Source organism: Mastigoproctus giganteus, chromosome 12 (genome assembly GCF_048544385.1).
Source record: "Mastigoproctus giganteus isolate SK-2022 chromosome 12, ASM4854438v1, whole genome shotgun sequence".
NCBI lineage: Eukaryota > Metazoa > Arthropoda > Arachnida > Uropygi > Thelyphonidae > Mastigoproctus > Mastigoproctus giganteus.
In genome coordinates, this window is record NC_143586.1 from 118,490,340 (window position 1) to 118,503,680 (window position 13,341).

Genomic DNA, 13,341 nt, shown 5'->3' on the forward strand with positions numbered 1-13,341 from the left:
GAGGAGTCGTGATCTAAGTTGGGTGGTGGAAGCAGTCCTGGGGAGATGGAAGCTGTAGTGGGAGAATTTATTATAAGAAATTACTTTGTGAAAGTCTAGAGTCGGAAGTATCGTTCCCTTGAAGAAGTTAATGCAATCTATGGAGGAAGAATGGTGAAACGCCCTAGAGGCAAATTTCTCGATTGAGCAGTTGAGTGACTAGTCGACCCGGAAGGTATCCCAGTCCTCGGACGCAACGCAGATGGAGGAAGAAAGGAGATAAGATCCGGTATTATCTTCAGCCGTGCAGTACCCGGTAGAGAAACCCAGGATAGATTACTGTGTTCCCCAGATGAGCAACCTTTCGCTTTCCAGTCCTCACCCCGAGCAGATAGGAAGAGAGACCGAGCAGGGAGGAATACCAGACCATTGCGTAAGTGCTAGAATAAGTACTGAGAATATAATTTGTAAAAAAGGGAACTAATTTAATAATGAAAAGGACTCTAGGAGGACGCTATAAATTTTAAGAGAGAATGTCAAAGTACTAACTATATATATATATATATATATTTGAACGAGTGTAATACTTAAGGAGTGATAATTCAATTTAGTATAGAGATCAGAGTAATGCAATCTAAGAGTAAGTTAATCTGTAGTAGGAAGTAAAAATTTTGTCCTTGAATTATTGTGAATGTTAAATTGCTGTGAGTATGACTTATTTGGGGTAGAAAATGATTAAACAAGTAAACAATTAAATGAGCATCTAGCCCTAATTATGAAATAGTGGATTAATTGAACGGAAAGGTAACTAAGTAAATTGGTTGGATATTGTTGACTGTTGACATGTTTGCAAGGAAGGATTCTTGAATGAATATATATGTATTTCCTAATAAGTTGGGAAACGAGCATTTATGAAATTATAATTTTGTCTGTTCATTGGCTGATGGTGGTTTATGGACTTACATGGACTGTTAAGGAGCAAAGAGACAGATTTTTCGTTGTGAGGGGTAATAAATGCCCGGACCTACTGAAATCTTTGTGGAGCAACATGAAGAGACACAATGATATATATATATATATATATATATATATATATATATATATATATATATATATATATATATATATATATGTAGATATATATAAGTATTAGGATTTAGTAGTTCTTTTGATAACAAGGTTGTCTGTAAATTACAAGATATATACACATTTAAAAAAATTAGTAAAATAACAAGTGTCAAACTAAATACTGTATTCTGTTAAAGGTTATTGTAATTTTCTTATATATGATATGACAATAAAAAAAAAAAAATTATATTCTACATTCTTGTGTGTGTGTCTGTCATTTCTAAACTCAGCCAGTCCAGTGGAAGAATACCTTAATATATTTGGGGTCCCCGTGAGTCTGGGAATTTTCTGAAATCAATCAAGTCAGGTGTTAAAGTGGGAGGGGTTAAAATAAGGGGATATAAAAAAAAATTATAACATAATATAATAATATTGAGGTCTCCTTTCAGCCTAGGATTTTCTATATAATAATAAAAGCATAAATACCCCCCCCCCCACAACAGTATATAGTACGGTCAGTCCTCGTATAACACGCGTTTACACTACACGAATTCGATCATACACGATTTATAAATAGGGGAACGATGTCGTATATAACACGAACCGAATTCGCTTGGGCACGATTCAACTTTCTGTTTACAAGAAATGGCGGTCGAATTCGGGAATCACCTGAACTGAAAGAAGCGAAATTTCTGAAAATGTATTTGTTTTTCATGCGACTGAAGATTTCAGTGAAGTGGAAACACATTTCACCATAATAACATAAAAACCAATTGCGGCTATCGGTATTATCGCAAATGCAATTAGATCGAATTTACTACCCGTTTATAACAGACTTCACCAGCATGAACGCAACAGGAAATTGTTTTTATTGTTTTATGGTATTGATCTCCAAAATGTGAGCTAGTGTGAGGGGATAATAGTGTGTTTCTGTCTTTACTGCTTTGTTTATTCAGTTGCTACACGCGGGCAGCTTTGGTTCTGTATATCAAACGTGCCTCCTCCTTTTTGTCCTTTATATACTGAAATTGTGTTTTATTCCCTAAAAATTAGTAAAATGCTTGAGAAAAGTGTGAAAATGAAGTTTGCTTGGTGAAGATACTACAGATTCAGAGAGAAAAAGAAAAGCAATACTGGTAAACATGTCAAAAATTCTTATTGGAGAAAACTTTTAGCGGCCTCATACAAGAGTTTGTAGCCCAAATCACACCGACCTCCAGCCCACTGGGATTTCCCCAATAAGGCCAGTCCGCCTCTGTCGATAGAGGAAAAAAACGAAATTATGAAACGCTTTGAGCGAAATGAAAGAATATGTGATGTTCCGCGTATCGCTAAATAGAAAATTTCGCTATAAAGAAGTTCGTTAATTAAACAGAGGTCCGACTTGTATATTTCAAAAGTTTTTTTTGCTCCCTCTTGAACTGCCGCCCATAAGCGAAGCTTACTTCGCCTACCCACTTGCGGCAGCCCTGAATGCACTGATTAAACTAATAATTTCAGCAATATCCTTGTCTTTTCCCTGAAGTTCAAGATTTAATACATAAAAGTTTCAGATTCATATCTGTGAGGAATATTAAATCTAGCAACCACGTATGGTCATAAGTTGTTGATATTCCTCATTTCTGGATTCTCGAAATATTCGAATCTCGGGAGGCAACTCGCAAAATCTTTTGCGAGTTACTTCCCGAAATGATTGGAAAAGCCCCAAAGAAAACATTTTACAACCTCCTTAACTATTACACTTGGAAGGCCTTGTTACAAATATAACGTCTTGTCCTAGTGTACCCCAGGTTAGCGGTGATCCGACAATCCAACATGCCGACCAGGCTAGCCAGGTGGGTAAAGTGCCTGCCTGGCAACTCAAAGGTCGCGGTTTCGAATCCCGCCTCGGGCTTGGATCAAAGTACTTTGGGAGGTGCATTATTATGGCCACAGAAGCCGATGCGCCAACAAATACCAAAAAAAAAACAATCCAACATGGTCCGGGGCGATGCTCCGATTTTTCAAGCGGGCACATGAAAACCCTTCGGCGGGAACCTTGGTGCTCGCGGGCATACGGTTGGAGATCCCTGACTTAGAATATTGAGATACCGTATTAAGAAATCATCAGACGAAGGAATTACTCAATACATTTCCGTGCTGCTTAATGGGAATTTTCGTAATTCCTAGGAAATTAATTTTTATTAAAACGATATTTGGCAAAATTAATGTTTATATTGGAATATTTTCTATTAATTTTTCCTGTCTTTATGAGAAGGAAGAAAAAAAAAAGTGTATAATCCTTGCTCAATATCGAAAAATTGAACAATTTCGAAAGTGACTTTTGTTGCATCATTGATTACTAAATTTAAAGGTATATGAGAATTACATGGTACAAATATTGCACGACTATTTACACCTTTGATAAGTTTTTGAAGGCCAATATATTTTCCACTCATATTGGAACCGCTGTCGTAACCCTGACCCATCATGTTATTTAGTTTTAAGTTATATTTCAGAAATAAATCATTTAATACTAATGTACATAACCCCTTATTAATGAATTATTTCATTAATTTAATGAAATCCCCCCAAAAAATGTTCCCTTTTTTCTACGTCATTGCCGGAATATACAACAAAACGTATGATAAATGTTAATTGTTCAACATGACTACTGTCAAGAGTGCAATTTAGAGGAATTGAGAAATACTTTCTATTTTCGAGTTTACCTAATATTTCTTTCCTTATTTTGTCAGCAATTAAAGAAATAATTTCAATATAAATTTAATATTGGAAAAGTGATCCATTATGTATGAATCACTTTAAAAAATATAAAATTTAGTTAACATTTCAATTGCTTTCAAAAAATTACCATTATTGGGAATGTAATTCACTTGAGGAACTGCGAAATGCAAGAGCTGGCCAGCTAAATATTTTGAACAATAGCGAAAATTCGTTTCAAAATTTCCGTCCACCGATTTTTCCCTAGTTCATATATCGACATTGCTTTTTATCTACTTTGTTTTGTTAACATGGACTTTTTTGTAAAGTATTTATTGTAATCAGAAATATGAGCAGAGGATATTTCATGTCGTTGCGAATTAATACTAGCATGCTTTCAATCGGAAAAGCCAGTTGAACATAATTGAATATTTTACAACAAAAACAATATGTAGGCAGTTCTCGGGTTTACGAGTTTTTTCCCCCAAGTATCAACAAAAACGAAAATGTGAACATTAATTGCAAAAAATTAATGTTAAACATTCACAAATAACGCAATTTAAACCACGTGCGTAGCTATACAATACAGCGTACCCAGCTTTACAATATTAATCCGTTCCAGAGACACCATCGTATCGTTAAAATATCGTAATGTGAACCCAATAACACAGTTTTTTGGTAATTCGTTTCAAGATCTCGGAAGTTTAAATTTTCGCTGTATAAGCTATTTATCTCTCTAAAATGTCATTTTTAAGGTCACGATCATGACCTTAAGGCCATATAAAGGTCGTGAGCATGGTTTGTGAATTGTATTAGTTACCAATTCAAATCATTAAAATTCATGCACTTTCATCGTTATCATATGTTCCGTTATAAGAATCAATTTTAAACGCCTTTGTGATATTTTTCTAAAGCACATTTCTGGAAGTCACGACCGAAAAACAATAAAAGCAATTTGCACTTTCCGGTTTATTGGGCTTTTCTGTTACTGCAAGCAATTATAAACGGGTAGTAAACTTGATCTTCTTGCATTTGCGAAAATACCGATAGCTGGAATTGTGTGGGTTTTTAAGTTATTATGGCGAAATATGTTTGCCCTTTACTGAAATCTTCAATCGTATAAAAAACGAATATATTTTCAGAATCTTCTGTTCATTCTTTTTTTTTTTTTTTTTTTAGCTTCATAAACTTTTTACTCCACGCGAATCGTGTTAGTTGCTTATGCATGCGATCGTGAAATTTATAATTAAACGAGATTATCTTGGAAACAAATGCCTCTTGAAACATTTCTGAAGACGACTCCTTGTGCAACAAAGGGACGAGTGCCGAGCCAATAATGAGTGATCAACGAGTGCGCATTTAATCGATGATGATGAAGAATAAACATTCTTTAACATTTCTAAGTCGAAAATAATTTCTCTATTATTATAATTTGCTTGATTTTACAGGCTACATTTTCATTTCTTTGGATAAATCAATCATTGTTGAAACATAAACTAATTAGCTAACTAATTTCATCGTTGAGAACCCCTATTTTTAACCTTATGTCTATGTGAAATAAATTTCCCGCTTTACGGGATTTCGCTTTACGAGAGCGCGCTAGGAACGAATTAACTCGTAAAATAGAGAACTACCTGTATACTATTCGTTGAAAGTGAATACTTGTCACTATTTACTATTAACTATTAACCTGTCACTATTTACCTCTCGTTGTTTGCTAATGTCCTTGTATAATATATACATGAAAATCGTCCCTTTTCATTCGAAGGAAAAAGAAACATTATTCACTTGTTTAGGTCCAATTTCCACCAATATGTCTTTTCACTTTCTTGATAAAATTTTGGGCCAACGACCAGGATCCTATGGGAATGTTTTCATCCACTGCTTCCGATTTTTCACCTCCAATAGAAGCATAATTTTCTTGCTATAGGTTGTCCCATTACTTTATCATCATCAGAAATTTGCTCTAGTTGTGGTACTAAAAAGTTGTAGTACAAAAGAACAAGCATCCTTGTTCTTCCCTACCGTAGATCTCGCCCCGTCAGTGGATATTCCGATTTAGTTACTGTATTCAAGTTTGAATTCTATCAGTACTTCTTTTATCTTATTAATATGTCTTCGCCTGTCGTTGTTTTAAGTTAAGTGATAACAGTTCTTCTGTTACATTTAAATTTATCTATTTCTCTGATAAAAACAGATAGTTGAGCTTTATCCTGCAAAATCAATGCTTTCGTTAAAAGCTAACGAATAATAATTAAAATGGGAAATATTTTGTTGTAAGGCAGTGCGTAACTACAGCAAATTCGCCTCTTGATGCAAATAGAGGTAAAGGCTTTCCCTGTTAACAGGCTACATTTTCATTTCTTTGGATAAATCAATCATTGTTGAAACATAAACTAATTAGCTAACTAATTTCATTGTTGAGAAGGCAACCCCAAAAGGTGAAGAGCAAAAAAAAAAAAAAGAAAAATAAAACTCAACATATTACCCGTTATTTCGGAAAAATACCGGACATCTTTTTTCTTTTTCCAAACAAAGAAAAAAAAAAAAAAAACACCGAGAGGATGGCAATTCTACCAACAACTTTATTATTTTTATTATTATTTTAAATACAAAAATTACTGACATCAGAGTTCTGTTAAATTGTAACAAAATGAAAAGAATAGTAAAAAAAAAAGAATGATAATAAACTAAATTTACAGCAAGGAATAACGTATATCAATATCACAAACTAGACAACGTTCGACGATCGCCGACGTCATGGATCATTGATAATTTGTGAATGGTCATGTAAAATAAACTAATGAAAACTGGAATAATAAATATACTTACTTAATTCTTCAGCCTTTGTATCACAAGTTAGACAAAATGCAATCGTGCTGCAGTATTTTACTTGCTCTGAGAAACTTGAAAATGTAGAATAATAGTACACGATGCTTGATAACAGCTGCAGAACTTTTCTTTCTTTGCCAATAAAGGAAATGAAAATCTGTGATTTGCTAAATTCTTTTGTTTCGTTTTCCAAGTTACTCCAAGGAAATTTGCAACAAATTTTCCCGCCACAAACGAAAACAGAAACACATAAAAAGGTTATAAAATGTATTATTCATGGCCAGCGAACAAGTCCCAGTCTTGTTCACTGTATAGAAATAAAACAATGGACAAGGATAGAATGTTGTTGTGAAAATGGCAAATTAACCTCAAAACCATAAATTTAACGAAACTTCATGTTTTAGAGCGACGGAAATAGACCTGTACTCTGGTCATTCTTCATTGTTTATTCCGCTCTCTGAAAACAACGGGATAAACGCTAATTACAGGAATGGTTCCTCCCAATGCACTTTTCAGTTTCAGTTTTAGAGCGTAAAGCGCGAGGATCATAGGTTCCCCAATTCAGATGTCTCTGGTTAGCATAGTAATAACTGATTAGTCCTTGTGATTTAGGCAAAGTGAAAAGAGTGTATAGGGTCTGATGATGCGGAGATGGGGGAAACCCCATCTCCGCATCGTATACCTTGTCATGTGTTACAGTACGCTGTAAAGGCCATATTTAAAAGTGTATAGATAATTAAAAGTGTAGTGTTGTGTATCATTGATCATCTGCCATTTTAACTGTTGGACCCCTATTGGGGCCCATCGTTGCCCACACTTGGCCCCATGTAGACCAGGCACACCAGTATTTTAACTGCTTAAGGTTAACTGGAGGGTTAACTGCTTAAAAATACTTTGGCAGGTCCTGCCACATAGTTTCCTGAGATTTCAGTGGCTAGGACCTAAAAGAAAAAAAAAAAAAAAACGCGGTAGAGTTGAACGCTGAAAGGGTTAGAGGCCGAGAGGAATACTTGTATAATGGAAATTTGAAGTTTTAAATTTAGACTGTGTTGGACTTATGCTGTGAAAGTGAACAGAGTATGGGGGACTGAAGGCTGGGGGAGAAAACAGGAGGTAAGGTGTCGATAGAGGAAGTGACCCTTGTGGTTAGTGGGGCAGGCCCATGTCCCACCAGGAGGAAAAAGGGGGTGATGAGGGGAGGAGACAGTGAAACCATCTCCCCCCCCCGTAAAAGTGGAAAGAAAATGCCGTGCAAGAGAGCACATAGGATCGCCTATGGCGTTGGCAGCAGAGCTGCGGTGAGGTCAAGTCCGGTAGAGTCAAGTCCGTGGTAGTTCTATTTAAGTTCTTCTAGAAGTTCTAAAGAGACGTCAACTGCGTCTCTTTAGAACTTCTAGTTCTTCAGGCTGTTGAGGTTGCGGCTAGCTGTCTGTCATTAAGTTTTCTGTTATAATCTTCTTCTGTTTCAAGGAGGAGAAGTCCTGCTTAGTGATATGTTTTGTCTTTGGGTTGTCATAGTCAGGTGGCATTTCCTTTTTTCCTCAGTGTATGACAATTTGCGCCCTTCTTCTCGCGAAGAGGTCTTGGGCGAATCGTGACGAAGCTTTATAATCTTCTTCCGTTTCAAGGAGGAGAAATTCTTGTTCTCTTGGAAGATATCCCACTTTTGTATCAGAATAATACATCTCAGGTCCTAGTAGATGGGACAGTCAAACATAAGATGGTTCCAGTCTTCTATTTCCCTGCAAGTGCAATGTGGGTTTGCTGTGAGTCTGAAGTCGGTTTAGGGCAAGTGAGGTAACTCCACTGGTTTTCAATTTTTACGGTATTTGAGCGGCCCTGCCTAGTTAAACTGTCTAGTTTAGTATAAGTCAAGAAATTTTGGACAATTTTTAAAAGTCATTTTCATTCAAAATATTGAAAAAACCCAGACAAATCCTTGTTTTTCGTCTTCTATAGAGTGAGCGCGATGCATAAATTTTTGCATATATATTCCCTACTAATTTGCATAGTGTTTTGTAGAACAAATGCAGGTGACAGACAGCCTTGATTTTCTAGATCTTTATGTTGTTGTTATTTGGTTTTTAGGAGCATTAGCAACTAAGGCCACATTGCTCCGGGGATATGCAGTGATCATTACCTGACATTTCCGCATCTTCCGTATTTGGTGGTGACGGGCTCGAACCCCGGTCTAATCAACAAGCGTGTGCTACGCACTGCTGCTCCTTCCCACCTGGCTACGGAGGCGCCTCTAGATCTTTCTACTGTGATGTGTACATTCATATTCTTCGTTTTCTCAGACTAACTCTTAGTTTAATTGAGAACATTTTGTGAATTACATTGAATTACTCGACATTATTTAGGTCACTTATGAAAAACGCACCTCTGAAAGATCATTTATAAAAGAATAAATAACAATTTATTAGCCTTAAAAATGAAAGACCATTTCTTTCGTTAATTAATTTCGTTAAGTTTCTTTTTCTTTTAATTTTCCTTCGTTAAGTTTTTTCGTTAAGTATCATCTATTCAAGAAGAAAACAGTCAGAGACAGCATTGCAGAAAGAACTCTGGACATTTATATGGTATGCTAGCATAGCCACTCAGGAGTTCAGAAAGATTAGTTCTACGGAAAAATTTGGAAAATTTCCAGGAACTTCCAACAGTTACTGACAAGCAGCAATCACCTTTCTCAGACTGACCTCTGTCAAGTTCAACTCCTTTTGTAAACAACGGTTTTGCTAACTTGTTCCCTTCTGTAGAATAGCAAAACATTAGAGCAATAAAGTCTACATACCTTTTTTCTTCATTTTTCATCCTATATACATAAACGAAGTATATTTATAATGGTATAGACCAAATGCATAGTAGTAATCAACTTGATTGAATGATGGTCGTTCGGCTGATGAGTTCACATCAGCCGAACGACCCAAATCACTTTAAATCGTTAATGATCGAATATAAGTAGCAAAATTTTGCACGTTTTCAAAATAAAAAAAAAAAAGTTTAGGGTCGCCTTATATATGGGTAATTCAGGTTTCTACACACGGGCTAAAAGTATTGGTTAATAACTTAAAATAATTGTTTTAATGTTACTGGGAAATATCCATCTTGTTCTGAGTCCTTTACAGAGTAAGCGAGACACACAGATTATAGCACCTACATTTGTTGTTGTTGAGCAGCAGTGCAATTGATAATATTGGTAATTACTTAAAGCGAGTTTTCTTTCATAAAATTAGCAACATGTGGCTGAAATAAATCAAAAATGAATGTCATACGAAGCTGGCTTTAGATTCAAAGTAGTTTCAGATTCTTGCCATTTCGTTATGCCGAAATACACAAAATTAGGCAGCTTTAGCTGTGCCGTCAAAGCACACTTTCTAATATAGACTTAAATGGGAGGGAAAACATTTCCTCAGTTGGTTGGCTTCTTTGCTTCTTTTTGTGAGGAATTCAGGTACCTTTGGTATCTGCATTCCTCACAAAAGGAATTTAATGTATGGATATGATAGCTCTAAAAGTAAGATTACCTGTTTGACCTCCTTTTCAAGTTCTCCCTGTGCACAATTTGGGGAATAGAATATATACGACTTTATAATCAATGTTTTGTTTTCTTACAGCGCGGTGAGAAGAATTAACGCCAGCACCCATAGATTTTCGGTGTGCATATTTAGAAACTTTCTTTCAGTTTTTTGTTAAGGGAATGTTAAAAAAAAAAAGTCTGATGTTTATATCAACATCCAATGCACTAGGGAGCCTTCGGTGTTGGTCCTCAAGTGTCGGACTTGTATGGATAAATTACAATAACTTCGACATCGTTATATGCCAGCAACATCGTAAATATATTTGTATAATATCTAACTGTAAAATTATTTCATTTGTAAATTACTGTCAGTTAAAAGTCAACTCATATTAGCATTAGCATTAGCATTAGCAGAGGCATTTGATGCAAGAAAGCAAGCTTATGCAGCATCAGCCAAAAAAAAAAAAAAACCCACTTCCACTTCACCCCTCTGTTCGTTCAAAATACCTGTCCAGCTGAGCCTTAAACTTATTTAGGCTATCAACCTCCACCACAAGGGATGGCAGTCTGTTCCACCAACCAACCACCCGCTGGCTAAAGGCAAATTTCCGCACGTCTATCCTACATCTGTCTTTCCTCAATTTGAATTTATGCCCTCTCAGGTGATTTTTCTGAGCTAGAGGAAGAATCCCATCAGCATTGAGCATGCTTAAACCATTCAAGGCTTTATACACCTCTATCAGATCACCTCGCTGGTGCCTAGTCTCCAGACACTGTAATTTGCAAAACTTAAGCCTTTCTTCGTAAGAGCACCCCTTTTTTCCATTCACTAATCTTGTTGCCCTTCTCTGTACTCGTTCCAGCAGCTCTACATCCTTCTTGAAATGAGGCCTCCAGACCTGTATACAGTACTCTAGGTGTGGCCTGACCATTGCCTTATACAATGGAATAATCACCTCCTTATCCCTGCTGGAAAAATTCCTGCATATCATTGACAATACTCCATGAGCTACTCTTGCAGCCCGTCTGCACTGCTCAGAGAACTTCATATCTGCCTGCACAATCACCCCCAAGTCCCTTTCATTCTCTACCACTGTCAGTGTAGTACCACAGAGTTGATACGTTGCTCTGGGGTTGCTTTTTCCCATGTGTAGTACTTTACATTTGTCAATGTTAAACTTCATTTGCCACCTCTCAGCCCATCTGCTCAACCTTTCCAGATCCTGTTGCAGCAGCATAGTGTCAGTAGTGTCCTTGACAACCCTGCCAACCTTTGTATCATCTGCAAACTTGGACATTAAGCTTGATATACCATCATCTATATCAACATCCAATGCACTAGGGAGCCTTCGGTGTTGGTCCTCAAGTGTCGGACGTGTATGGATAAATTACAATAACTTCGACATCGTTATATGCCAGCAACATCGTAAATATATTTGTACAATATCTAACTGTAAAATTATTTCATTTGTAAATTACTGTCAGTTAAAAGTCAACTCATATTTTATATGATTATCAAAAAATGTGCCCTAGTTTGAATTAATTACACACGACGTCCACAAAAGAATGGCCCGCTTTCACACTTTAACAATTCCAAAGAAAGGAAAAATGAGACAGACATATGTAAAATTCGTAATGAATGCAGAATGTTATCAAGTTTTATAGGCATATTACTTTGTTTTCCTTCTCAAATGTGTCACTGATGTGTCAATAAAATAAACACGGGTGCGGATTAAAAAGGCCTGGTGTGTTATTTGGCTGGAAAACAAAATAACCAACCATGATTAGCATTATATCGTCCTACAGTTAATTACAGAAACAAATTTGGAAACATCACCAACTATGATGATGCTAAGACGTTGATTATAAACATTTCTGAAAACCATATCAATAAACAAAAGCGCGCTTTAGGTAGAATTTGAAATGGGAGGGGTTTTGACTTGTCAAAAGGGAACTTGGCATATTAATTTGGGTTATAAAGTCAGTACGCTGTATCCTTGGATAAATGGGGGAGTTTAATCTCTTAAAGGCCTTTTCAACAGTTGCTGTAGTTAATTGATCTCAGGCATAGGGGATAGGATTTTCCCATGAGTTCTTCCGAGTTTTCAGTATCGACAACACGTAAATCGGCTTGTGAACACGCACTTATACAGACACAATGTACTGGTGCATTATAGCCTAAGATGTCGGTGTGCCAGAAAACCGACATCAAATCTGTGACGCCAAATTAATCACTATATCCGTTAAACAAATTCAAACTAGAGCATCTTTTCTGATTATCCTATATTAGCTAGTGTAAATAAATATGCTACATACAGCTCAGACAGATCTTATTGAAGTGCCAGCCGTCTTGATGACGCACCAAAGTACTGGTTCCGTCAGGAGATGCTCGGGTACCATGGAGATGACACCTGGACATTGTCCATTCTGAAGTTCCTCCTAAACTGACAGCATTGGCATCACTTGAGAAGGCAGTCGTTCTCCTTCGACCAGGCATTAAGTCCATAGATCGACATTGATCTGATGACGTAATTCGGTCTTCAGTGCACAGTCGAAGGCATTCATCTATAATTCGTGCAGGTATATCGATTCTCGACACCTAAAAAAAAAAAAACACACACACAACATAATTATAAGTGGGAAAAAAAATTGGAAATATACAGACTGGTGATTCGTTTTTAGGACCATGAAGGTTTTGGCTACGTGCAAAGATATAAAATGGTGTGAGATTATACGTAAGAAGCAAATATGTATGTAAGATGTATGTTTCTTACATACAAGTAAGTACGTGTACGTACTTATTTGTATGTAAGAAACAAAATGCAATAAAATCATATTTTAACCGACTAGACCCAAATCAGCTCACAAGGCAATGAGGAAACAGAGGGTGGCCTTCCAAAGACATAACTGTCGTGCGCGTTTAGCAAGTGCGAGAGTAGAGAGAGAACGATTGCACTTCACAAGTAATCAATGACTAGAACAGAAAAGAGCCCGAAAGACATCCCTGAACAGACGCAACTGTGGCCGAAAATGTATCGTGACGGAGTGAAGGGCTTGTTTTCTGGAGCAGATTATTTAATAACGATTAAATAATCTGCTAAAACGACGGAACAGTTAACTTCTACATTTAATGCGAGGAATATCAGAATGCATGAGTACCACACCATGCGAAGAACTCTTCAAAGAAATGTGCTATGGGAATAGGATATCTTCAAAGAGGCAACGAACAATACAGCTGCGTT

The 13,341-nt window shown here is 36.5% G+C and overlaps 1 protein-coding gene across 1 annotated transcript in view; it reads right to left on the minus strand.

Annotated features, from left to right (window-relative positions):
• The window catches only part of nompA (no mechanoreceptor potential A), a 672,626-nt gene extending 659,622 nt beyond the window's left edge, over positions 1 to 13,004 (minus strand). Inside the window, exons 1-2 of the mRNA XM_090385870.1 lie at positions 12,966 to 13,004; positions 12,416 to 12,698 (exon numbers count right to left, since the gene is read on the minus strand). Coding sequence (XP_090241996.1) covers positions 12,416 to 12,698; positions 12,966 to 13,004 — 322 coding nt within the window. The remainder of the gene's footprint in view (positions 1 to 12,415; positions 12,699 to 12,965) is intronic.
• Positions 13,005 to 13,341: the final 337 nt, after the last annotated feature.